We start from the raw sequence: 24,103 nt of genomic DNA on the forward strand, positions 1-24,103 counted from the left end.
CAGTGTCAAAGAAAAACAAATCGTTTAAGTTCAGTATTTATTTGAAAATAGACTAGAAAACAATTCATTTTGGACGATTCCCGCTATAGCCCTCCAATTGTTTTTACACTGAAATGTAACAATGGTTCTCTTTTCCGTAAAACCCACTGTTGAAACATCCATAAAAATACTTCATAGCGTCAACCTAAATCAAGGTTGAAAAGATAACCCTAAAAAGCATTAAACATCTATAAACTCACTCTAGATAAAGAAATACAAGGGGGAAAAACCTAAGGAAAGCAGTGAGTGTTATATAGATCACTGTTCTTTAAAACGGGTGAGGAAGGAGACAGATGTGAGGCATTCAGTGACTCAAACCAACGTGTCATTTAAAACAAGTCCAAAAGATGTAAAGTACTGTACAACTCGACATGACAACTAAATATACAATAACACAGTAAGACCCATCGAGAGTGCAAGAGGTAGCCCTTCTTACCCATAAAACCCCATTAATTCACAGCAGTCAAAAACAATCCCCTGCCTGGTTAGTTCCTCTTCAGAGTGAGCGTTTGATATCACAAATTGATTTAAATAAATCTGCATATAGACCTAAAAAGTCAATAAGTAAAAGTGTTTAAATATATAGACATACTACATTGACAAAAAGCATCATGCATCTCTATAACACGCAAGGTAACATTCCAAACGCTATGTTGGATCTCCGACCACCAATGGGTAAACTTGGCAGTTAAATGCATGAACCAATTTCAATCTGGTTATTTTCAAGGCAGTTTATATATTTGCGGACACCAGAGCGGCCACTGGGGTGTGGAAGATCGGCATCAATGTGGGAACATCAGACTTGAAGGAAAAGATCCATAGTAGTCCTCATCTACTCCATGTTGACATTTCATCTCTCCATGGCAGACAGTCACCCTGGAATGATTAATCCGTGCAGTCAAGACTCCCTTCACCTCTCCTCATCCGTCAGTGGAACTTTAGTATCTGCGTTCAGTGGTCTCATTGGGCTGTAATAGTCTATTGATGAAGCCAAAATGACAGGAGGCTCTGCCAGGTCTACTCAACACCACAGATCCAAGTTCTTGGTGTTGGCAAAGCCTGGCTGATTGCGGATCTTCCAGTAGGTTCCGTTGCTCAGCCAGATCTCATTCCCGGCCGCATCCAGCTCTTTCCTGAAGGAGAGAAGAGTATATTTACTTTCTAGTGTGAGGTAACCTTTTAAAAAGGGGCATCAACAGATACTGTGCATGAACACACAATATCTTGTCAGTGGTCACCAACACAAGTCCCGGAAAAGCTACAGGTGTAGGCTTTTATTCTAACCCTTCCCTAACACACCCGATTCAGCTAATCATAAAGACCCTGAATAGCAGGGATGATGACCACTGCCTTGCTATTTCTACAATAAATGCTCTTTGATTGCGTAAGGGACAGTTGGTGAGACTCACCTGAAGAAACGAGGCACGTGCTCCTCTCCCTTCTTGGCCAGCTCCTTTCGTCGGTCCCGCTGTTTCTGCTCTACTTCCTCCTTCTTACTGTCAGCCCCAGCTACATCTCCCTCCTCCAGGATCCTATGGGGAAAGAACAGTGGAGAGATACGAGATTCAGCTGCACTCTGCATGACAGAATCAAAAAGGCGTTAACAGGGTCAATTGTGTGTACAGTACCATCGCACGCAGCCACATCAATGCACAACACAGCTCCCTGACATTTGAGGAAGTTAATGTCACTGAACGACACCACCTACTGTACAGGACCCAGAGTTTTTCCTGCTTAGATCACGTTCAAGAAGTATTCCTAGCCCTACTTCCAATGCATTTGACAAATCTAAATGACGTGCACAGGGCTGAACATCCTCTATGTACGCATTACTGAGCAGGCTGGACGGTGGTCTCACCTCTGGTCTGGCCTGTAGCGGGTGTCTGAGGGAGGTAGGACCTTCTTGAGTTCAGGGGTCAGCTCATTGAGCTCCCTGGCGTAGCGACCGAAGCCGTAGTACTGGAAGTGGTCATCAGGCTGAGGGTCTGGCGATGGGAGAAACGGGAGAAACGGGGTACTGTGTGAGGCGATACATAGAGCTGGTACTATAGAGTGGATTACGGACTCACGGATTGAGGAAAACATCCATAAAATAGAATTCACTGAAATAGTATGGATTAGGGAAAATAGAACAGGCACAATGGTGTGCATTACACCATTTTATAGGATAAACCATAATATCAAAATCAGATTAGAGATTAGGATTATCGTACATAGCAAATAATAGATCATTCAGATAATAGCAATACTCACTGGGCTTCCAGATGCACTTTGGGTTAGGCAGGGTGTCGCAGAAGATGCCCTCATGCCACAGCCCACCGAACCGGTGGACCACCTCTCCCGCTTGGTTCAGAACCTGGCCCTGCACCTCGTTCTTACTGGTCTCTGAGGTCCAGTAGCGGGACTGAGGGAAAGACGCAGGGAGAGAGAGGGGGCCGTGTCAATGGCAATGCGTTAGGTACTTCCATATGTCAAGCTTTGGAGATTTCACAAATGTCTAGACCCCATTCAGGTCATGTACCTTTCATTTTATTCATTATGGGTCCCATTATGGGGTTATCCTTCAATTTAGCTTCATGTTCTGTGGGCACCGGGCAGGGGTCTCACCTTGACGAAGGAGATCTTGCAGGTGCAGAGGTCACTCTTGGTGTTTCTGATGGTCACCTCGCCGTAGTGTTCCAGCCACCTCTGCTGACTCAGGACGTTGTGGACGCAGGTCACCACCTTGTTCCACTCGTAGTGATCCCCATATCTAGAGGGCGAGGGAGAGAGAAAGACATGGGTTTAATGCAACTGGATGAAGACACGCACTCTTCAAATTCATTGGACACCTAAGCCGGGTTTCAATACTATGAACATTTAATTGAATAACACAGTAAATTATACACTTGCTACAGCTCATTTGGCAAGCGAATGCCTTTTCAAATCTTAAATCGGCTCAATCAAAACACTGTCCCCGAGCTTCTACTTTGAACAACGGCTCAAGACATTCAAAACGACGATGTGAAAGTAGGGTTACGTTCCTTCTTTATTTGGTCAAATATTCATGATGGAATTTGCATAAACACTCACTTCGGCAACTTGACATTCACTGGACCAGAGGAGATGATCTCCAAAGACTTTCCCCAGAACTTGTTCTTCCATTGCTGGTCTTGCCAGAAGGTGAAGTTCTCAGACTCTGCGTGCACGGCGGAGCAGGGCGGGTGGTGGCTGACCTGGGAACAGAAAGGAAAAACCTTAAAATCACTGAATCTTCAGTGGAAGACACCCTGGATCAGTTTTAAGGGTTACTTGCCTTGCAGATGGAATCTAAAACGATTCTGGGTCAAGTCCTACCTGCTCAGCGATGTAGCGGAAGCCGCGCTCCTTGCGGTGGCTCTCGTAAGTCTCTCCCAGGACGGGGTTGAAGGGCTTGTAGCGGTTCCGCCAGGTAGCCCAGGCATAGCCAGAGATGGAGAAAACTCCAATGTATAGCTTCATGAAAAATAAGGTATGGGAAAACAGATGAGTGAGATCGCACCCATCAACAACATCAAATGGCACCTGAAGCAAACTGCTACCCCAAAATCTACAAAAGACCATAGTGTTTTACATGCTAAATCTGCAATTCAAATTGACCCTATTCATTGTTTGTAGTTTTCACCGTTTCTCTTGCAATGGCTCTAATGCAGACTCTACCCACACACCCTACACTGACACTCCAACAACACACACGCCACACAGACTTTCACATTCGCTGCTGCTGCTATTATGTTTATTACTGATCCTGATTGCCTAGTCACTTTTACCCCTACCTACATGTACATACTGTATTACCTCAACTACCTGGCACCCCTCCACATTGACTCAGTACTGGTACTCCTTGTATACAACCTTGTTATTGTGTTACCATTTAAAAAGGTTTTAACTCTGCATTGTTGGGAATGGGCTCGTAAGTAAACATTTCATGGTAAAGTCTTACACCAGTTGTATTTGGCACGTGACCAATACCATTTGATTTGAGAAAGCATAGAATCTTTCTGATTTCAACTAAGCAAATCTACAGGCGTATCAATTCACTTGAATCAGCACCAACGCTGGTATTGCAGCACAAACCTATACTTGAGCTGTTTCGTTTTAAGGTCAGGCATGCGTCGGGCCGCCTTACCATCCTTTCGAAGGGGTCCTCTGTGCTGTTGGCGATGTCCAGAAGCTCAGAGTACTCCAGCTCTTCGCTCACCCTCTGCAGCAGGTTCAGAGGTTCGTTGAGGCCACAGGGCATGGACACGCGTGACAGGTCCTTGCCAATGTTGTTGTACAGGATGGTCATGATGCCAATGTGGCTGTTGTCGACACAGTTGGCGGGCAGGACGGTGCGGCGGCCTGTGTTGGTGGGCACGGTGCTGACCATGTCCGGGGCTCTGGACACGCTGGTGCGGTAGTTCAGGGTGGCAGAGGCTGCCAGGGGGAGAGGGCATACGACAAAGGTTCGATGGAATTCTATACATTTCCTATTGAATCTCATGTTTTTTTACGATTGCGCCCAGCACAAAAAATAGACATGATTCAGCCCTTAAAGGGAGGGTTCAGGATTTTCTCCAGGGTCAGGAACTTGTGGATACCTTTTATGTCTCTGCGTTCAGTTTGAAGGAAGTTGCCAAATAGCGTTAGCACAATGCCTGGAAGTCTATGGGAATAGCTAGCATGCTAGCTGTTCATGTTGACTTCGTCATTACGCTAACACTAGTTAGCATTGGCTGGCAGAACTACAGGTAACTGTAGGGGTGCATTTTCCTGGCATGGTTTGGAGCCACTCAACCCCTTAGAGGGCAAGGTAACAGCCAGTAAATACACAGCCATTCTTAGTGATCACCTTCAACCTACGGTGAAGCATTTATATCCTGAGGGGAGTGGCCTCTTCCAGAATGGCAATGCCCCCATCCACAAGGCACGAGTGGTCACTGAATGGTTTGATGAGCATTAAAAACTGTCCGTCTCAGTCACCAGATCTCAACCCAATTGAATAGCCTAGCTAACGTTAGCCGCCTAGCTAGAATTCGTAACATCCGTTTTGCAATTCGTAACATATAATACAAATTGTAATTTGCAACATAAGAAATGGCCGATGGATTCCACAAATGAATACATACCATACTAAATGGAGTGTCTTGGATTTACATGACAGAATAATATGAAATGTTCCAAGATCAGGTTGAATTGAACACTTATGGTTGATTCTGGAGCGGCACTTAACAGCATTTTCTACCACAAAAAAACAACAAATTATGGAATTTCTCGTTGGAAGAATGGTGTCGCAACCCTCCAAGAGAGTTACAGATACTTGTAGAATCTATGCCAATGCTCATTGAAGCAGTTCTGCCGGCTCGTGGTGGCCCCAGCGCCCTATTAAGACCCATGTTGGCATTTCCTTTACTTTGGCAGTTAACTTCATACTGGACGCAGAGACATAAATGGTATCCACGAGATCTTAAGTAGATAAACGGTAAATAATAGACATTTTGTATGATTGAATGTATGCCAGAGTGCCAATGTATCTTGTTGTAACTTGCAGACAAGGCTACCATTAGAGGACCACAATGGAAACAAATCTTTAGACTTGTGCATATAATCCTCAGTAATTTTTGGTACATTCATTTGTTGCCTGGTGTGGTTTCTTTATGAATTCTAAAATTGTCAAAATCATGGCTTTGCCAAAACACTGAACCATCCCTTTAAGATGTCTGAAGGCCCAAAGCTGTCAAGGAAAGGAGGATGGTGAAACAGGAGGAAAAATTAAGTAATGACATTAGAGTCTCGATTTCTCCATCTTCCAAATTAGAATTGGATGTTGGATTGAGGTGGAGGGTATGACGTTTCAAGAGTGAAATATCTATACAGATTAAATTGTCACCAGTCCCACAAAACCAAAGAGACACCTCAGGAGGACAAAGAGGAATGAGATGATGATAAAATCATGGTAATAAAATTAGTAGACTACTAGGACGTTTTCAGGGTCCAATCAGTATGCTTGCATGTACAACATTGAAAATGTACCGTCTTCAAATAAATTATGTGCATCAATTAATTAAATTATTCGTATGAGACTTCCAATATGGCCGCAATTCACCACCACTCCACCGATACTTCAGTTTGACCAGTCCCAAAATACCTTTTGATTGCGGTTGGTCCGGTGATATTGCCTCTGCAGGCAAAGTGGAAGCTATGTTCAGAAAACGTAATAAAAACACAGATTACATATATACACCCAATGTTGGTGTCAGCCGAGTTTATGAGTATAACTACCTAGATAGAGCTGGGCGATATGGACAAAAAGCCATATCACAATAAAGTTACTAAATGATCACGATAAATTGAAAGACAAGTTAATGTTAACGTTCACCAGTTACTTTTTTATATTACCCTTAAAACGACTAATTTGAAGGTTGTGGTCATCATTGTCCTGTTAACAGCCCACATTTGACAGACATCTCATTTGAAACTACACATTCCCCTAGTAAAGGCTACTTATCGTTAAAATCGATATCAGTAAAACGTCCTCGATAAATGGTCGGTTCGGTCGGTATTGATCATTTTCGGTTTATCGTCCCAGCTTTACTAGATACTGCTGAATTTAACACAAATCAAATGCATATTGTTACTTATTTTTCAAGACAAAAACTCAAAATGGACCACATAGACCAAACTGCATTGAAGTTATAATGGGACTGCTCAAACACAATATTATAGAACACATCCTTAGAGTGGCCGTTCTAGTCATTCTACTTCTAGGTCCACAGTTAAACAGTAATATCCAAAGAGTGGCCGCTCACCATGGACCTCGTCTGGCTCAGAGTTACTGGTGGTGGTGATGTCACTCAGCCCGGACTCATCAGACTCCTCTTCTCCGTTTTCAGAGGAGTTCTCACAGACGACATCTCTGGCGTCATAGTACTCGGCCATGGAGTCAGCCAGCGAGGGGGTGCGCTGCACAGAGCAACCCTTAGAGGGCGTCTTCTCAGCATTCTGGAGGAAGGGGGGGGGGATAAGAGTGTCCGAAGGAGGAAGAATAAGATTATAGATAACAGGAAGCATACAAAATCAACACTTTCGGATGGATAAAAAGTGATGTCAATAATGTCATACAAAAGAAAGTTAAGGAAGAAAACCCTGCTCATTTGATAGAGAATCCCATGCATACAGGCACAAACACAGACGCAGAGACAGGCAGACATACAGTACACAGCCAGACACGCGTTCAGAAACAAGTGGCAGCCTGCCTTTTGCTGAGTGGGGGTTGGCGGCTGGATACACACCTGGTCCTGACGCACAGTGCTGTAGGACTCCTTGGAACCCCCAGTGGATCCAGAGGAAAGGGACAGGGAATGAACTTTGGTTTGGCAAGACTGCACCTCCAGCTGGATACACACAAACAGTGACTTATTAGTATACTGTAGAGAATTGTATGAAAAGCAAGCACAATATTAAGCTCATTTCCCAATGTCACATTATCAAACTTGGCCCACATGCAGGTAAGTTGGACAAAATGTACAGTATGAACATGTGGTGTAAGTTTTCCCTCAGAACTCTTTCAGCTTTGTCAGATCCATCCAGGACGAAACAATTGACGCAGCGTTCAACCAAAACAAACTATCCTAGTTCCATTTTCATAGTAATTAGTGAAGTTCAAAAACATCTAGTAACTCGGATCAAATAGATAAGTTTGGGGGAGGTTTAGTTTTTTTTCCACCAAGATAAATCTAATCTGTTTGAACAAGTGTCTTTACATTTGAAAAGGCTTTCGTTTCATCCGGGGCAGGCTCAAGACAGGAGAACAGGGAGGAATGGTTCTGCCCCTGATAGGCAGTACCGAGATGTCCCAGCCCCAAACAGCCCAAACCAGTTCTGGCTGGTTTCACACACACACTTGAACAACAGCACACTGATACGGGACTATATTTTGGAAGGAGAGAGCAAAAGAAAGCAAGAGAATAGGTGTGGCCCAACAAAACATCTGCTGTGTGTGTTTTAAACAGAGACCACAGTGTTATTGACTAAATGTGAATAAAATGTGCCTTTCTATTGGTCACTAGGTCTCTTCCTGTTCTTCTTGTTACTTCCAAAAAAAAACTAAGAAATGTAGGTCTCTCCTTTGGAGCCATTAACAATGGTTTATGTTCTTAGTGTATAGCAGGATGTCCGTTTCAGCGTGTGCACTGTATATGTGAGTGTGTGTCCAGGGCAGGCCTTTTACCTCAGACAGTGTGCTACACAGGGTGGCCAGTTGATTGGAGGTGGAGGAGCGTAGGTCTGGGCCGGTCCAAGCCTGTCGGACCCGCTCACGTTCCAGGGCGAGCACCTCGTGGATGGACTTGAGAGATGCATGAACTGAGAAGATTACGGCAGACAAATGTCATTTTCATTTGATTTCCCGTTTTCAGCCATACCAACGTAAGTCCCTAAGTAACTAAAGTCAATTACTACCAGATTGCAGTGGTCTACATAGGTCCTTTTTAATGTTGCAGAACCAGCCTCACTATACCAGCTCTACACATGACTTTCCTATGAGGAACTTTATGAACACCCCTCTCTTACCCCTATGGGACAAAGCACAGATGTCCTGCTGGATCTTCTTGGCTTCAGGGGAGGTTATGAGGGGGTTGGAGAGCTGGGAGTACACATAGTCCGGGATGGACGACACCGAGGCTGCTCCCACACTCAGGTGGTTGGACGATGTGCTCAGGTGGCTGGAGGTAAACTGAAGGAGGAGAGGGGGAAGGAGGGAGGAAAGTGTGTGGGCGGGGGTGGATGGTGTGTGTAGAGAGCCATTTTTTGTGTTACTTTAGAGTGACGCACGCGCATGCTAGCGTCAAAAAGGCCTGTAGCTGTATCAGAATAGCTTTACATACGTCGGGACCAGGACAAACGCAACAGTGAGTGATGACCATGAAAACAAAACTGATGGCTAGAATTATGCTCAACAAGTACATTATTCTCCTGGCTTTATCTAGCTCCATTTTTCTTTTCTTTTTTACCTTGCCTGTTGCTAGCTCGCTAGGTAATTAGTCCTCCGATGACATCTGCCATGTTGTAGAAGACCATCTAATTACACGTTTGTTAACTTGCATGAGATGCCTCTGAAGTTGGAAGTTGTCATTCACTTAAAATGTAAACAAGCCCCTTTTGGATGCCTAACTGCGGGTGCGATGTTTCATGACGCGGCCAGGAACATCGTTTATATATTGTATGTTAGTAGCCTTATTTCTTTTGTAGAATCTCTGCAATTTCTATTGCTGAGTTTTTAACTTCTCATCTTTAGAAAAACCCATCTCGTCAACTATAAATATACTATGGTGCAACCATCAGATTATTGTTTATGCAATGTGTCAATGTGTTTGTACCGGTCCCTAAACCATAAATGAAAAAGTGAGGGGGGACATGCGGGAACGGTGGGTGAAAGTAGAAGAGGAGGATTCTGAGACAGCCATGACACAGAAGTGTCCAGAAAATGTTCCTATCCAATGACAAATGTCTTGTACAGTGGGTGTCATAAGTATTCAACTCCTTGGATTTCACATTTTCCTGTTACAAAGTGGGATTAAAATGGATGTAATTCTCTTTTTGTCAACAATCAACACAATACAAAAATTAAACACTAATATACCTTGATGTAGATAAGTACTCAACCCCGAGTCATGTTAGAAACACTTTTTGGCAGAAATTACAGCGGTGACTCTTCTTGGGTAAGTCTCATAAGAGCGTTGCACACCTGTATTACGCAATATTCGCCCATTATTCTTTTCAAAATTCTTCAAGCTCTGTCAAGGTGTTGGGGATCATGGCTAGACAGCAATTTAAGTTTTGCCATAGATTTTCAAGCAGATTTAAGTCAACGAACTTGGCCACTCGGGAGCATTTACTATCTTCTTGGTAGGGAACGCCAGTGTAGATTTGGCCTTGTGTTGTAGGTTATTGTCAAGCTGAAAGGCGAATTCCTCTCCCAGTGTCTGGCATAAAGTAGACTAAAGCAGGTTGTCCTCCAAGTTGTTGCCTGCGTTTAGCTCCATCCAGTTTCTTTTTGTCCTGAAACTCCCCAGTCTTTGCCAATGCCAAGCATACCCATACCATGATGCAGCCACCACCATGCTTGAAAATAAGCAGGCAGTTACTCAGTGATGTGTTGGATTTGATCCAAACATACAGCTTTGCATTTAAGCGAAAAAGTATATTCCTTTGTCGTGTTTTGTTTATTTCCACCCCAGGATTACTTTAGTGTTTTGGAATATTTCTACTCTGTATATTTATTTGTATTCATCTTTCCAATCTGTCATTTAGGCCATCATTGCAGAGTCACTACAACGTTGATTCATCCTCAGTTGTCCCATCACAGCCATAGAACTCCATAGTTATTTTAAAAATCACCTATGGCCTCATGGTAACATCCCTGAGTAGTTTCCTTGCTGTCCTGCAGCTCAGTTCAGAAGGACGATTGTATCTTTGATGTGTCTAGGTGGTATAACGCATCATCTGCAGCACAATTATTAACTTTACCACACATAAAGAGTTATTCAATATCAATAACCATTTACCAATCACTGCCCTTCTTTATGAGGCTTTTGAAAAAGCTCCCTGGTCTTTGTAGTTGAATCTGTGCTTGAAATTCAATACTTGACTGAGGGACCTTAGATGTTTTATGTATGGGGGACAGAGGAAGGGTTAGTCATTAAAAACTCATGTCAACCCCTATTATTTCACACAGAGTGAGTCGATGTAACTTATATGATTTGTTAAGCTACATTTACTCCTGAACTAATTTTGGCTTGCCTAAACAAAGCGGGTGAATATTCATGCAACTATATTTTAGTCATTACATTTTTGTTAATTTGGAAATTGTCTAATTGTATTTTTCACTGACAGAGTATTTTCTGTACATAAATGACTTTTAATTATATCTATTTCAATCCCACTTTGTAACAACAAAATGTGGAAAAACATACTTATGATACCCACCGTATAGGACATGAGAACTTACCATGCTGCGGGCTTCGACTCCGGACAGGGTGCGAGAGTGACCAAATATCTTGTTTGTCGTCTTCCTCTCCTTCTTGGCCTTGGGGGTATTGAGGGTCAGATTCTGAAAGACAGGTAGAATAGATAGATGCTCAGACTAAAGAACAGCCAACCACTAAATTAATACTCCAATGTCACACTCACCTTAGAATTACAGGTGTGCCATTCCTCCCCCCCCCATAGAGAACAGCTCATATACAGCACGTGCGGTTGTAGAGTAGTGGTTAGGCCGGTGACCTTACCTGCATGTTGATTCGTCGCTCTAGGTCACTGTTGGAGATTGGTTGCTGGCCACTCTCCAGCCAATTGAGCCTCTGGATGAGCTGGGCCAACTCAGTCAAGTCCAATTGAGAACGAGCTAGCTCTGTGGGGGTCAAGGGTCAGAGAAGATTGATAAATCTTTGGAGTGAAAGCCTAGCTCTGAAAATAACTGGATATTCATTTAACGCTGAATTGTAAATTGATAGCCTTGATTCCCTAGCTTCACCATGGAAGTACCTTACCTTGGGAGCAGGTATCTGATTGGTGGGTCTGCTGGAGCCATGCTGCCACCTTGCCGTTGACCCCTGGTGCTGCTGTGGGCGGAACCTCCATCTCAGCCTGGTAGACCGAGGCAGAGCTGGCGTAGTGAGGGTACTGGAAACCACATGATTTGGGGACAGAGGAGGGAAAGAGAAGGAAGTGTAGTCAAGTGTCAGTCAAAGCCAATTTGTATAAAGTCCCCTTGTTCTATTCAGAATATACCTTCACCTATTTTGGCGTGACCAGAACGTATTTGGTTGTAGCACTGCAAGTAGCAGATCACATTGCGTCACACACACCGTTTCTCTGTTCACTCACCATGCCTGGCATGGCGGCTTGGTTTCTCTGGGCTAGACTGGCCATGGCTGGCAACAACGTGCTGTTGCCCATGGTGAGGGCATGGAGGACTCCGTGGTGGACACCCAGGGCCTCGTTCTTCTTGAAGACACGATGGGCACACAGCTTGGTCAGCCATATGTAGAACAAGTCATTGTTCTTGGCCTAACAGGAGAGTGAATTTTACATTAATAATTACGTTAATGGGGGGGGACAACACATGCTACTTCTTCTGGATAAGAAACAGATGTGAAAAGGAAACCGTTGAGCGTGAAAAACCCAGCAGCGTTGCAGTTCTTGACACAATCCGGAGTGCTTGGCACCCGTTCAAAGGCACTTAAATGTTTTGTCTTGCCCATTCACCCTCAATGGCACACACACACAATCCATGTCTCAATTGTCTCAAGGCCTTAAAATTGTTCTTTAACCCGTCTCCTCCCCTTCATCTACACTGATTGAAGTGGATTTAACATCAATAAAAGATCATAGCTTTCACCTGGTCAGTCTATGTGTCATGGAAAGAGCATGTTCCTGGTATTTTGTATACTCAGTGTACCTTGAGGTGGTATAAATAGTCTCCACCATCCAGATCGATGCGATTGGACTTCTTGTTGATGGACATGACAGCGAGGCTAACGTCCAGGGAGCCGTGGAGTTTTCCTCTTTGGATCTGACCAGTGGAACATTAGAATGGATGAACCCCCCCCCCCCACTGTATTGTCCAACGTGTATAAAACAAGCATTACATAGCCTGTAACATTTACAATACGGCACTAACCGATTTCAGAATGATTGCAATCGTGAATTGAATTTGTATTTTTGCTAGTGTATTCTGAATACATACATCCTGCTGTGTCTTGGAGTACTTGAGGATCCCTTTTTCCAACAGGAAGTACCTCTGAAAGGAGAGAGACAGAACCACATTAGACAGGGGTGTATTCATAAGTGCACACCTGTAGCAATGAGAACATGTTTCTTTTTTTGAGAGGTTTAGATTAGTTTGGGAAACCCTGGATTAGTCCCTTCCAGCCAAGTTCCAGCCATTTACTTCCATTTGGCTACTAGTGAATACACCCCAGGAAGTCAGAAGTGATGGTGAAACAGAACTATATAGCAAAACTGTTCTTCAATTGGTTTGCAAACAGTGCTTCAACTGTTATTCAAATTGGCTTGACAAGTAAAGCCTTTGCATTACCTTGTGCCAGCCCTTCAAAGGGTACTTCCTCCTCTTCATCAGGAAGCCCTCACAGATACCAGGGATGCTCATGTCCAGCCCTGACCCGATCCCTGAACCCATGTCCATGTGGTCTTCCAACACCTCCCAGTGCCTGGAGTTCTAGGGGGGAGGAGATACAGTTTTCATTAGTTTGGCTCCCAAGTGGCACAGCGGTCTAAGGCACAGCATCTCAGTGCTAGAGGCATCACTACAGGCCCTGGTTCGATCCCGGGCTGTATCACAACCGGCCGTGATTGTGAGTCCCATAGGGCAGCGCACAATTGGCCCAGCGTCGTCCGGGTTTAGGGGAGGGTTTGGCCGGGGTAGGCCGTCATTGTAAAATACGAATTTGTTCTCAACTGACTTGCCTAATTAAATAAAGGTTAAATAAAATAAAAATGTTGCATTGTCCATAAAAGAACTTACTCACATAGTGGGTTTCATCCATTCAGCCATCCATAGATATAACCATCACGAATATATACATCATTGGTTGCATTATGGTGTAAAGAGAAGACCCGTCATATTCAAAAGCCAGGCACACCCCACTCGCAGTCTAAGATCATTTTAATAAAAAGGAACGGCTCAGAAACTACCTGGCGGGAGTTGCGTGATGACCCAGCGCTGTCATTCCGTGAGTGGCCGGCCTTGAATCCTCCAGAAGGAGACTTGTCCAGACTGCTCATCAATGATTGGCTGTTGTTGAGTGAGGGTGGGCACACCCGAGGGTCCATCATTACGATTGGATGAACAACGTCGCTAAAAGTAAGCTCTGTTTTTCGACAAGGTTCTCTCTTAGAGGAAACACAACTCTGTTGAGACAAAAGGAACAGTAATGTGAGGAGACAAAAAAGTGACATTTTAACTGGTTTCACATTTGGAAGCTTCATACTGAGAAATCAGATAAATAGACTTAAGGAGGACGTCTTTTCTTGAAATTCAAGTGTCAGGAACACACTTCACGTGTGCTGCCCCTGCTGCAGTGGGCCCTCGGATCATGAGTTCAGGAAAATGAGGACGACAACCTACACATCATACACCCGAACCCCCTCAACTTTATGGTTGGCTTGGCCTTATGAAGACCATGGTGGACAAACCGGTACTAGACAAGGTCCAGGAATACCAAAATAATATGACAATGCATTAACTAAAATGAATCAGATTCTACTAGCAATTTTTTAAATTGTCAGCTCATTTTTAAAATTTCAGTCAAAACAATATTTTCCTGAAAAAGTTTAAATGAGAGCTAATCTACAGCATGAGGGATTATCAAAAGTATCAAACATATACAACTACAGTAAAAATAAAAGTCACAATGACTGGATCAATCGACTCGTACTCCAGAGTTAGCCTATTCTATGGAAGAATGTCTTCAGTCCCTTGATAGCATCCAACACAGTGACACACCAATGTTGAGATGTAAACACATACAGTGCTGTCGGGAATTATTCAGACCCCTTGATTATTTCCCACATTGTTAAGTTACAGCCTTATTTCTAAAATAGATTAAATAAAACCATTTAAAATCAGCATTCTACACACAATACCCCATAATGACAAAGCGAAAACAGATTTAGAAATTTTTACATATGTATTAAAAACAAAATAAAACTTATTTACATAACTATTCAGCCCCATTGCTATGAGACTCGAAATTGAGCTCAGGTGCATCCTGTTTCCGCAACTTAATTGGAGTCCACCTGTGGTAAATTCAATTGATGGGACATGATTTGGAAAGTCACAAACCTGTCCATATAAAAGATCCCACAGTTGAAAGTGCATGTCAGAGCAAAAACCAAGCTATGAGGTCCGAGACAGGATTGTGTTGAGGTACAGATCTCGGGAAGGTACAGTGGCCAGACGGAAGCCACTCCTCAGTAAACGGCACATGACAGACCGCTTGGAGTTTTACAAAAGTCACCAAGACTCTCAGACCATGAGAAACAAGATTCTCTGGTCTTATGAAACCAGGATTGAACTCTTTGGCCTGAATGCAAAGCATCACGTCTGGAGGAAACCTGGCACCATCCCTTCGGTGAAGCATGGTGGTGGCAGAATCATGCTGTGGGGATGTTGTTCAGCGGCAGGGACAGGGAGACTAGTCAGGATCGAGGGAAAGATGAACAGAACAAAGTACAGAGAGATCCTTGATGAAGTCCTGAGCACTCTGGAGCAGGTTCTCAGACTGGGGCGAAGGTTCACCTTCCATCAGGACAACGACCCTAAGCACACAGCCAAGACAACACAGGAGTGGCTTCAGGACAAGTCTCTGATTGTCCTTTAATTGCCCAGCCAGAGTCTAGACTTGAACCCAATCGAACATCTCGGGAGAGACCTGAAAATAGCTGTGCAGCGATGCTCCCCATCCAACCCGACAGAGCTTGAAAAGATCTGCAGAGAGGAATGGGAGAAACTCCCCAAATACAGGTGTACCAAGCTAGTAGCGTCATAACCAAGACGACTCGAGGCTGTAATCGCTGCCAAAGGAGCTTTAAAGTCCATGCCAAGAAATTCTGAAACTATACATCCATGCATTACTGACCAAATTATTAAAAAAGGCAAGTATTGTAATTTTTTATTCCTTAAAGTGGGCAAGAGGCGATTCTTTTCTCTTTTTTATCAACAATGACAATCCACCTGAGTCTGACTACTTGGATGGAAAATTACTGAGGATGATGGCAGATGATATTGCCACTCCTATTTCCATCTCTTCAATCTAAATCTACAGGAAAGTGTGCCCCTCAGGCCTGGAGTGAAACAAGTCATTCAATCAAACAGCTGACCAATCGGCATGTTAACAACCCTTAGTAAACTTTTGTAAAAAAATTGTTTGACTAGATAAAACTCAGCAAAAAAAAGAAACATCCTCTTGTCAAATGTGTTTATTTTCAGCATACTTAACATATGTTCATACAAATATTTACACAACAAGATTCAGACAAATTGAACAAGTTCCACAGACATGTGACTAACAGAAATTGAATAATGTGTCCCTGAACAAAGGTGGGGGTCAAAATCAAAAGTAACAGTCAGTATCTGGTGTGGCCACCAGCTGCATTAAGTACTGCAGTGCATCTTCTCCTCATGGACTGCACCAGATTTACCAGTTCTTGCTGTGAGATGTTACCTCACTCTCCACCAAGGCACCTGCAAGTTCCCAGACATTTCTGGGGGGGAAATGGCCCAAGCCCTCACTCTCCGATCCAACAGTTCCCAGACGTGCTCAATGGGATTGAGATCCGGGCTCTTCGCTGGCCATGGCAGAACACTGACATCCCTGTCTTGCAGGAAATCATGCACAGAACGAGCAGTATGGCTGGTGGCATTTTCATGCTGGAGGGTCATGTCAGGATGAGCCTGCAGGAAGGGTACCACATGAGGGAGGAGAATGTCTTCCCTGTAACGCACAGCGTTACGATTACCTGCAATGACAACAAGCTCAGTCCGATGATGCTGTGACACCACCCCAGACCATGACGGACCCTCCACCTCCAAATCGATTCCGCTCCAGAGTATAGGCCTCAGTGCAACACTCATTCCTTCGACGATAAACGCGAATCCGACCATCACCCCTGGTGAGACAAAACCGCATCTCATCAGTGAAGAGCACTTTTTGCCAGTCCTGTCTGGTCCAGCGACGGTGGGTTTGTGCCCATAGGCGACGTTGTTGCCGGTGATGTCTGGTGAGGACCTGCCTTACAACAGGCCTACAAGCCCTCAGTCCAGCCTCTCTCAGCCTATTGCGGACAGTCTGAGCACTGATAGTGGGATTATGCGTTCCTGGTGTAACTCAGGCAGCTGTTGTTGCCATCCTGTACCTGTCCCGCAGGTGTGATGTACCGATCCTGTGCAGGTGTTGTTACACGTGGTCTGCCACTGCGAGGACGAGCAGCTGTCCGTCTTGTCTCCTTGTAGTGCCGTCTTAGGTGTCTCACAGTAAGGACATTGCAATTTATTGCCCTGGCCACATCTGCAGTCCTCATGCCTTCTTGCAGTATGCCTAAGGCACATTCATGCAGATGAGCAGGGACCCTGTGCATCTTTCTTTTGGTGTTTTTCAGAGTCAGTAGAAATGCCTCTTAGTGTCCTAAGTTTTCATTACTGTGACCTTAATTGCCTGTAAACTGTTAGTGTCTTAACGGCCGTCCCACAGGTGCATGTTCATTCATTGCTTATGGTTCATTGAACAAACATGGTAAACAGTGTTTAAACCCTTTACAATGAAGATCTGCGAAGTTACTTGGATTTTTACGAATTATCTTTGAAAGACAGGGTCCTGAAAAAGTTTTACAGTAAACAAATTCACAGATTTTCATCACGCTTATAGGGAAGGGCATTCAAGATGTACGGCACTTACACAGATTACGGATGATTGGCTTAGAGAAATTTGTAAAAAGATTGTGAGAGCTGTTTTGTTAGACTTTAGTTCAATTTTTGACATCATCATTTAAGAACACAATGGAAGCCTCTCCAACATAATCCAGGTAGAGTTAGGCATTCCCCAGGGCAGCTGTCTAGGCCGTTTTTTTCATCAATCTTTACTAATGACCTGCGACTGGTTTGAGTAAAGCCTGTGTGTATGTATGCTGATGACTCAATACTATACACATCAGCTACCACAGCAAGTAAAATCACTGCAACCACTTAAAGAGCTTTAGTCAGTTTCAGAATGGGTGGGAAGAAATAAGTTAGTCCTAAATATTTAAACTGAAAGCATTGTATTTGGGACGAATCATTCACTAAAACAAAATTACAATTGGCCCAGAACCGGGCAGCACGACTGGCCCTTAAATGTACACAAGAGCTCAAATTAAATAGTGTCAATCTCTCCTGGCTCAAAGTCACATGTGTGAGAAGTATTGACATGTTGAATGCCCCGTGTTGTCTGTTTAAACTACTAGCACACAGTTCAGACACCCATGCATACCCCACAAGACATGCCACCAGAGGTCTCTTCACAGTCCCCAAGTCCATAACAGACTATGGGAGGTGGCACATGACTACATGGAACTCTGTTCCACATCAAGTAAAAAACGGATCAAAATACACCTAATTAAAGAGCTGGGACTGAAGAGGCACAGACAAACGCACATTTGTCTGTGCCTCGCATTTCACAAACTCCATCCTCGGGACCCCAAGGGGTGCATGTTTTGGTTTTTGCCCTAGTACTACACAGCTGATTGAAATGATCGAATCTTGATAAGTTGATCATTTTAAAATCAGCTGTGTAGTGCTAGGGCAAAAACCAAAACATGAACAAACCCCTTGCAATGTGTTGTGAAATGTAAAGTTTTTAATTGTGTTTAACTGCCTTAATTCTGCTGGACCCCAGGAAGAGTAGCTGCTGCCTGGGCTCCCAAATGGCGCAGCGGTCTAAGGCACTGTATCTTAGTGCCAGAGGCGTCACTACAGACCCTGGTTCGATTCCAGTCTGTATCACAACCAGCCATGATTGGGAGTCCCATAAGGCGGTGTACAATTGGCCCAGCATCTTCCGGGATAGGGTCATCGTAAATAAGAATTTGTTCAACTGACTTGCCTAGTTATATTAAAAAAACGATGGGGATCCATAATAAATACAAATGTATCAAGTCTGGTAAGACTTTGCCATTCTGTTGCATTGGACTTTTGTTATTATTTTATTGTTGCAATTGATTAAAATCTGTAATCTGCAGGGGACTCCAGATTTTCCTGGTTTTAATATAACGGAAATAACTGTTTGATACATGGAACTCGGAAGCACTGAATTGAGTGACATGTTGTCATTTGAGTAAAATAGGGGGCTACTTTCCATTTTTAGTGATTCTTTTATTTATTTTTTTATTTTTTTATCTGCTGATAGTTGCTTCAGGGTTAGAGTCCAAGATCATATTCCTGCTTAAATTCTGATATTGCGTTTTCTTTACCTTGTAAATATTTATGGGCTTTTTCTAAGACAGTGATTTATTACTTTAAATTTTAATTACTAACAGATGTAACTTTTGCCGAGTACGAGATGATCATTCCCCTAACGTACGCCTTAAAAGCATCCCAAATTATATCAGGGAGCGGCTTTTCTCCTCTACATTTGTAAAAGGTCTTTATTTTCTCATTTACGTATTAATTAAATATGGAAACAATATATCAACATTGGTGCATCATTGTTCTCTTGGATACTCGTGTCGGATGCTATAAAGGGACTATTATCTGGTTACCAAGCAGGGCTATGTTACATATCAAAGACGCGAGGGTGAGTGGGTGGAGCCAAGACGGAAAGTAGGTTCCACACCCCAATACCATACATACAGGATCGCCACAGCAACCATGTGTACATCATCTTCATATTGTCGCCATCTTGATTGACAACCAAATGAGATGCCTAGATTCAGGCTGGACATCAATAATGAAACTGTCAACTGTAACAAATGATAGCTTTGCGCTGTTTGGGTAATGTATTTGATGACAGCATGTTTAAGGACAACACTCACATGAAAGTAAAATTACCAACATTGAAGCCATACATCCAAATAGCAGATCAGTGGTCTATAAGGAAATCCTTTCTAATAACTGAAGTTCACAGATGCCACACAATTGAAGACATTCCCTGAAATAAGTGATTTCCTGCAAAAGGGGATAATGTGAGTTTTCCAACAATGCCAGAAGTATAACTGTACTCCTAATATTCAGCAAAAAAAAGAAACCACAACTTGCATTTGCAGACTGGAAGAGCAGATTAATAATAGCCAATAACATGGCAAAATTTAGCTTCTGATGTGATCAGAGCAAAAATAGCCTATATGAAAGTAAAGAATCAATGACATTGTTGTTTCTAATTGAGGTAAGTTACAATGTGTGTCCTGTCTGTACATCAGTTCAAAGGAGAGTGGAGTGACCTTCCAGGAGCTGTGTGGGGGAGAGCCAGCTTTGCTCATGCAGCCCAAGCAACAGAAAGACATTATAGACGAAGAGGTAATGAGAGGATTGCACGAAATATTCTGCTAAACCATGCATGCTTATGATTGGACAAAACAGATGAAAAGGAGCGTCATGTCAAATTGAATGTCCATTAGTTTCACGTGGAATTCTCATTTCGTTACCTTTGTCAACTAAAATGAAAAGTAATTTGTAATAGTATTTTTCCAGGGCTTCTCGTCTTGTTATTGTCATCATTTTGTCAAGAAAAATAGGTTGTTGACGAGCATCTTTCATGGTAGTTATTGCTGACAAAATTGACTGAGAGGGTTATCATCGGAGTACAAAAAAAAACAGAAAAACTCCAATATCCCGCAGATTAGATTTAGCTGAGGCCACCATTTTGATTACAGTTTCTCCATCAACTGGTGGCGCACACAAACAACTTTCTAGGTAAGTGACTATTTTCTCATTCTACAGGGAGTAATAGGAGTTGCTGTTGCTGATTATTTACAATATGTCATGAAAAATGTTGCACATACTGTAGTCAACTGAAAGTGCACTCACGCCCTCTTGGGTGGCTTTGAAATCATTTTAAAATATACTAAAATACACCCGTCAAACAATGGCATTCCTGAATCTCGCAGACCAAATGACTTGAGGCTTATGTCGTCATGATACACGGTCAGCTTTATGCTCGGGATGAAGAAGAATGTTACAGGGACTGACACACACAATAACCATGTGGAATATGTCGTTCAACTAGAAAACAAGGATACAAATTGACTTATTTTGAGGAAGAGGTCAACTATGTTTCTCAGGCCTTTAAAAAAACACACGGACTGAAAATGTGGTGACGTTTGGAAAAATCAGAGCTTCCTGTCAGCACTGATAAAGGGCTCTTGATAGCTGCATATCTGATGGTTTGAATTAGAGAACTTGTAACTATTGACACATGCCCGACACCAACAAAACATGAGCTTGTTCTGGATGTTTGATTCATTTGGATCTGGATCAGATGTTCTGAACAGCTGTGTACAGTATAACAACCATAGCAACTGCCAAGGAACTCCTAACAACCAAGAGTAAAACATCTACAAACAACCCCGGTGCTGTAGCCTACTCCTGATGCAGTCCAGAGTAGCAATCCCAAAATCGGAGTCTTGGTTGGAAGAGGAACGTCTAATATCAGAATGATCTCTGAAGCAGATCACGAGAACGCCAAGGAGAAAACTGCCAGAAGAGATAAGGAAAGTCATGAGAAAGACAGGTGCCGGAGGCATAGGGTGATCAGACAGGTTCCTGTGCTCCAACAGGAATGTGCCTGAGCTGCATGCTGCACCAACACACAGGGCCCCTTACAGCCTCAATGACACTGCTGCTGCTACTGTGACACCTGGGATGTTCCACCTTCTAGACTAGGTTCAAGGTTTAGAAATCCAACATGAGGCATACAATGAAAGTGTCGTGGGGTAAGGAGGATGCTTTTTGGAGGGATTGCCAACGTAAGCTATGTTGGCACTGCGAGTTCCAAGCTTGTTCCAAGAGAATTCCAACATGGCTGACATTCTGCAGGACTGCATCTATGGCTGTGGGACATACTGGTACCGTAGCATTGGTCGAATCACATTTGATGGGCCCACATGCATACCATATCCACTCCCTTGTCTACAATTTGGGTTTATCAGAACCAGAATCAGCGGTCGACACACAGTGCAACCTTCAGTAAGGCTGGGCTGCAACACGCCTAAATGTTCACCCTGGCTGGCCATCTGTAAACCATTATATAAACCATAGACATTCAGCATTACCCTTATATGTTCTGATGGAAGTATGGACTGTCACCTTTATCACCAACTAGGCCATTAACAGTGTGACTGACAACCTTCCTCATCAAAATAGCTAAATATACACTAACGAGCCAGAAATGTGTTTAAAGCCAACTTGTTCATATTTCTAAAAGCAAATATGAGTGCAATATAAATGTTACCATTTTACCTTGGAACGTTAACAAGACTAGGACATGGGCAATGGAAGTTCAAGTCCTAAATCAGTTCAGGCCCGAGAGTAACTGGATGCATATATTTCTACAAAGATGGTAAGCAGAAAACACACGAGTGAAAAGCAGAGATAGAGAGTTGAAAATAAACGGCATTTGATAGCCTCATTTTTCACTGCATCTCAAAAGTCTGAGAATAAGCAACAATGTATAGCAAGAACAAGAAACGTATCGTATCACTAGATCCTCCCTGTATCCCACGCGTTGGTTAAAAACTACTTGGGCAGCTGGATTTGAGCACATTCGTGTTAACACACAAACTGGTCAAAGCCATTGATGGCTAATAATGTTACGACAAGGGGGCCAATTGCTGCTCAGAAAAGGTAGGCCTAATGACAGTACTGTTGTGACTTCAGAAAAGTTTGGTTCAAATGTTGAGAACGCTTAAAAGGCCTGCCAGGTCACCCATGATCCTAGTCAGTATCGATGTCCTTCCATGTCTGAGGACATCGCGAAGTGATGTTGAAACCAGCCACTAGGGGCAACAGTGAGCATTGTAGATGGCGGGTGGGCATCTGTCTCCGATTCTAAAGGTTGCAAGTTCGAACCCAGCAATAGAAAGTTGTTTGAGATGTTTGTTTTAAGGCCATCCCCAATCTTAACCATTAGGAGTTCATGCCTAAACTTAACCGTAAACACCCTTCGAAATGTGACGTTTGCTACAACTTCCAAATTAGATGTTTAAGAAACATGGATTAACGTCTAATTCTGATGTGGGACTGTGAGAGCTAATTGCAGCAGTCACTTACATCTCCTATGGTGGCACAGTTGAAGTTCAAGGTGTCCAATCTCCAACAAAATATGAGTTGTTTTACTTAAAACATAGGCCTAAGCAATTTGAAGCAAAGGAAACAAAAACACTCGAAATTATATCCGTAATTGATCAAACATAGCCTACGGCTATATCAAACTCAATGGAAGCAAAACAAACAATTACTAATAATTCTCTAAATCAAACATACGTTTCAACTAATTAAATGCACTTGCATTATGTTCATTTATTCCCTATTGTCAATCAAATAAGAACGAAAAACTAACCTGAAACCCGTGGATAACCCAGGGACGTGGCCAGCGTGAAATGAGTCTGACTTTTATTTTTCTTCCTCCCATTTGTCATATCGTAGCACTACGTCACTCCGTCGTCGAAATCCGAGTGTCTCAGGTGAGAAAGGTGTGCCCGATCCATATATGCCGCGTTCAAAACAACTGTGAACTCGGAAATGTCCTACTTCAGTGCATTCAAGACAACTGGGACTCGGAAAAATGAACTCCGACTGGGAAAAGTCCAACTCGGAATTGCAGACGGAATTCGTTTTTTTCCTGACTTCCCAGTTGCCAAAACACGCACTAGTTATAAACCCATACCTCTCCAAATTCCTGACGCATCAGAGAAAGATCACATGAATTTAACAGGTCATTTTTACATCAATGTTGTGACACTAGTGCACACATGATTTGATTGACTTCGCATGAATTAGTCAGTACAATTAGCCAATTATTAGGCTATTGGCTTATTCATTTTATGAATTGTAGGTTATATTCACTAGTAATATATTTTAAATGACAATTGTTTACCAGAGTAGACCTAATAAACCACATGTTTACAAAATGAAGTCACACACAGAGTAGTATTCTTTTTCTTTTGTAAAAAGATAGCATTTGTTTGGTGGTGTTTTGGGGGGAAATAAAACACCTAACTTTTCCTCATAAACAAAAAGACACTCCAATGTGTTATTATTATTATTGGCATTTCATCACATCGTCAATCACATCCGTATCTACATGCAAGATAGGCAGTGACTCTTCACATAGTAAACTGCCACCTTTCTCTCTCTCTCTCACACACACACACACACACACACACACCTCCCCAAGTGCTCCAGGGTTGTGAACCAGCTTATGTGGTGGGCAGGAGAAATCTGTGATAGTTACACACAAGATGCACTGTTAATAGGATGCCTGGGCCTTGCTAAACTGGTATGACCGACACCTCA

General features: G+C 43.1%; 1 protein-coding gene across 5 annotated transcripts; it reads right to left on the reverse strand.

Moving 5' to 3' along the window:
- Positions 1–23: 23 nt before the first annotated feature.
- Positions 24–23,421, reverse strand: LOC106600847 (oxysterol-binding protein-related protein 7). 5 transcript variants are annotated; one of them, XM_014192562.2, is made up of 24 exons: positions 23,148–23,257; positions 22,859–22,937; positions 13,756–13,971; positions 13,139–13,279; positions 12,788–12,841; positions 12,500–12,613; positions 11,926–12,108; positions 11,589–11,721; positions 11,328–11,449; positions 11,048–11,149; positions 9,417–9,422; positions 8,611–8,773; positions 8,270–8,403; positions 7,332–7,433; positions 6,849–7,041; positions 6,188–6,238; positions 4,187–4,476; positions 3,376–3,513; positions 3,112–3,254; positions 2,647–2,791; positions 2,293–2,443; positions 1,898–2,024; positions 1,449–1,571; positions 24–1,172 (listed from the first exon to the last, which is right to left on the reverse strand). In XM_014192562.2, the coding sequence occupies exons 3-24, from the start codon at positions 13,894–13,896 to the stop codon at positions 1,061–1,063; spliced, it is 2,868 nt and encodes a 955-aa protein (XP_014048037.1). In that variant the 5' UTR covers positions 13,897–13,971; positions 22,859–22,937; positions 23,148–23,257; the 3' UTR covers positions 24–1,060. The 5 variants fall into 5 exon arrangements, with proteins under 5 accessions (XP_014048037.1, XP_014048034.1, XP_014048035.1 ...); XM_014192559.2 differs by lacking the exon at positions 22,859–22,937 and having other exon boundaries at positions 23,148–23,421; XM_014192560.2 differs by lacking the exons at positions 9,417–9,422; positions 22,859–22,937 and having other exon boundaries at positions 23,148–23,420.
- Positions 23,422–24,103: the final 682 nt, after the last annotated feature.

The sequence above is a fragment of the Salmo salar genome, chromosome ssa03 (assembly GCF_905237065.1).
Source record: "Salmo salar chromosome ssa03, Ssal_v3.1, whole genome shotgun sequence".
NCBI lineage: Eukaryota > Metazoa > Chordata > Actinopteri > Salmoniformes > Salmonidae > Salmo > Salmo salar.

What these genes read in the sequence shown, in the direction of transcription:
- LOC106600847 (XM_014192559.2), bottom strand. Translation starts at nt 23,219, where the DNA reads ATGGGAGGAAGAAAAATAAAAGTCAGACTCATTTCACGCTGGCCACGT. An exon ending in CTTTGAAGGGCTGGCACAAG is followed by an intron (nt 12,842 to 13,138) that starts GTAATGCAAAGG and finishes CTCTCCTTTCAG; the next exon opens with AGGTACTTCCTGTTGGAAAA. An exon ending in GGACCAACCGCAATCAAAAG is followed by an intron (nt 4,477 to 6,187) that starts GTATTTTGGGAC and finishes TCCCCCTGGCAG; the next exon opens with CCTCTGCCACCCTGAACTAC.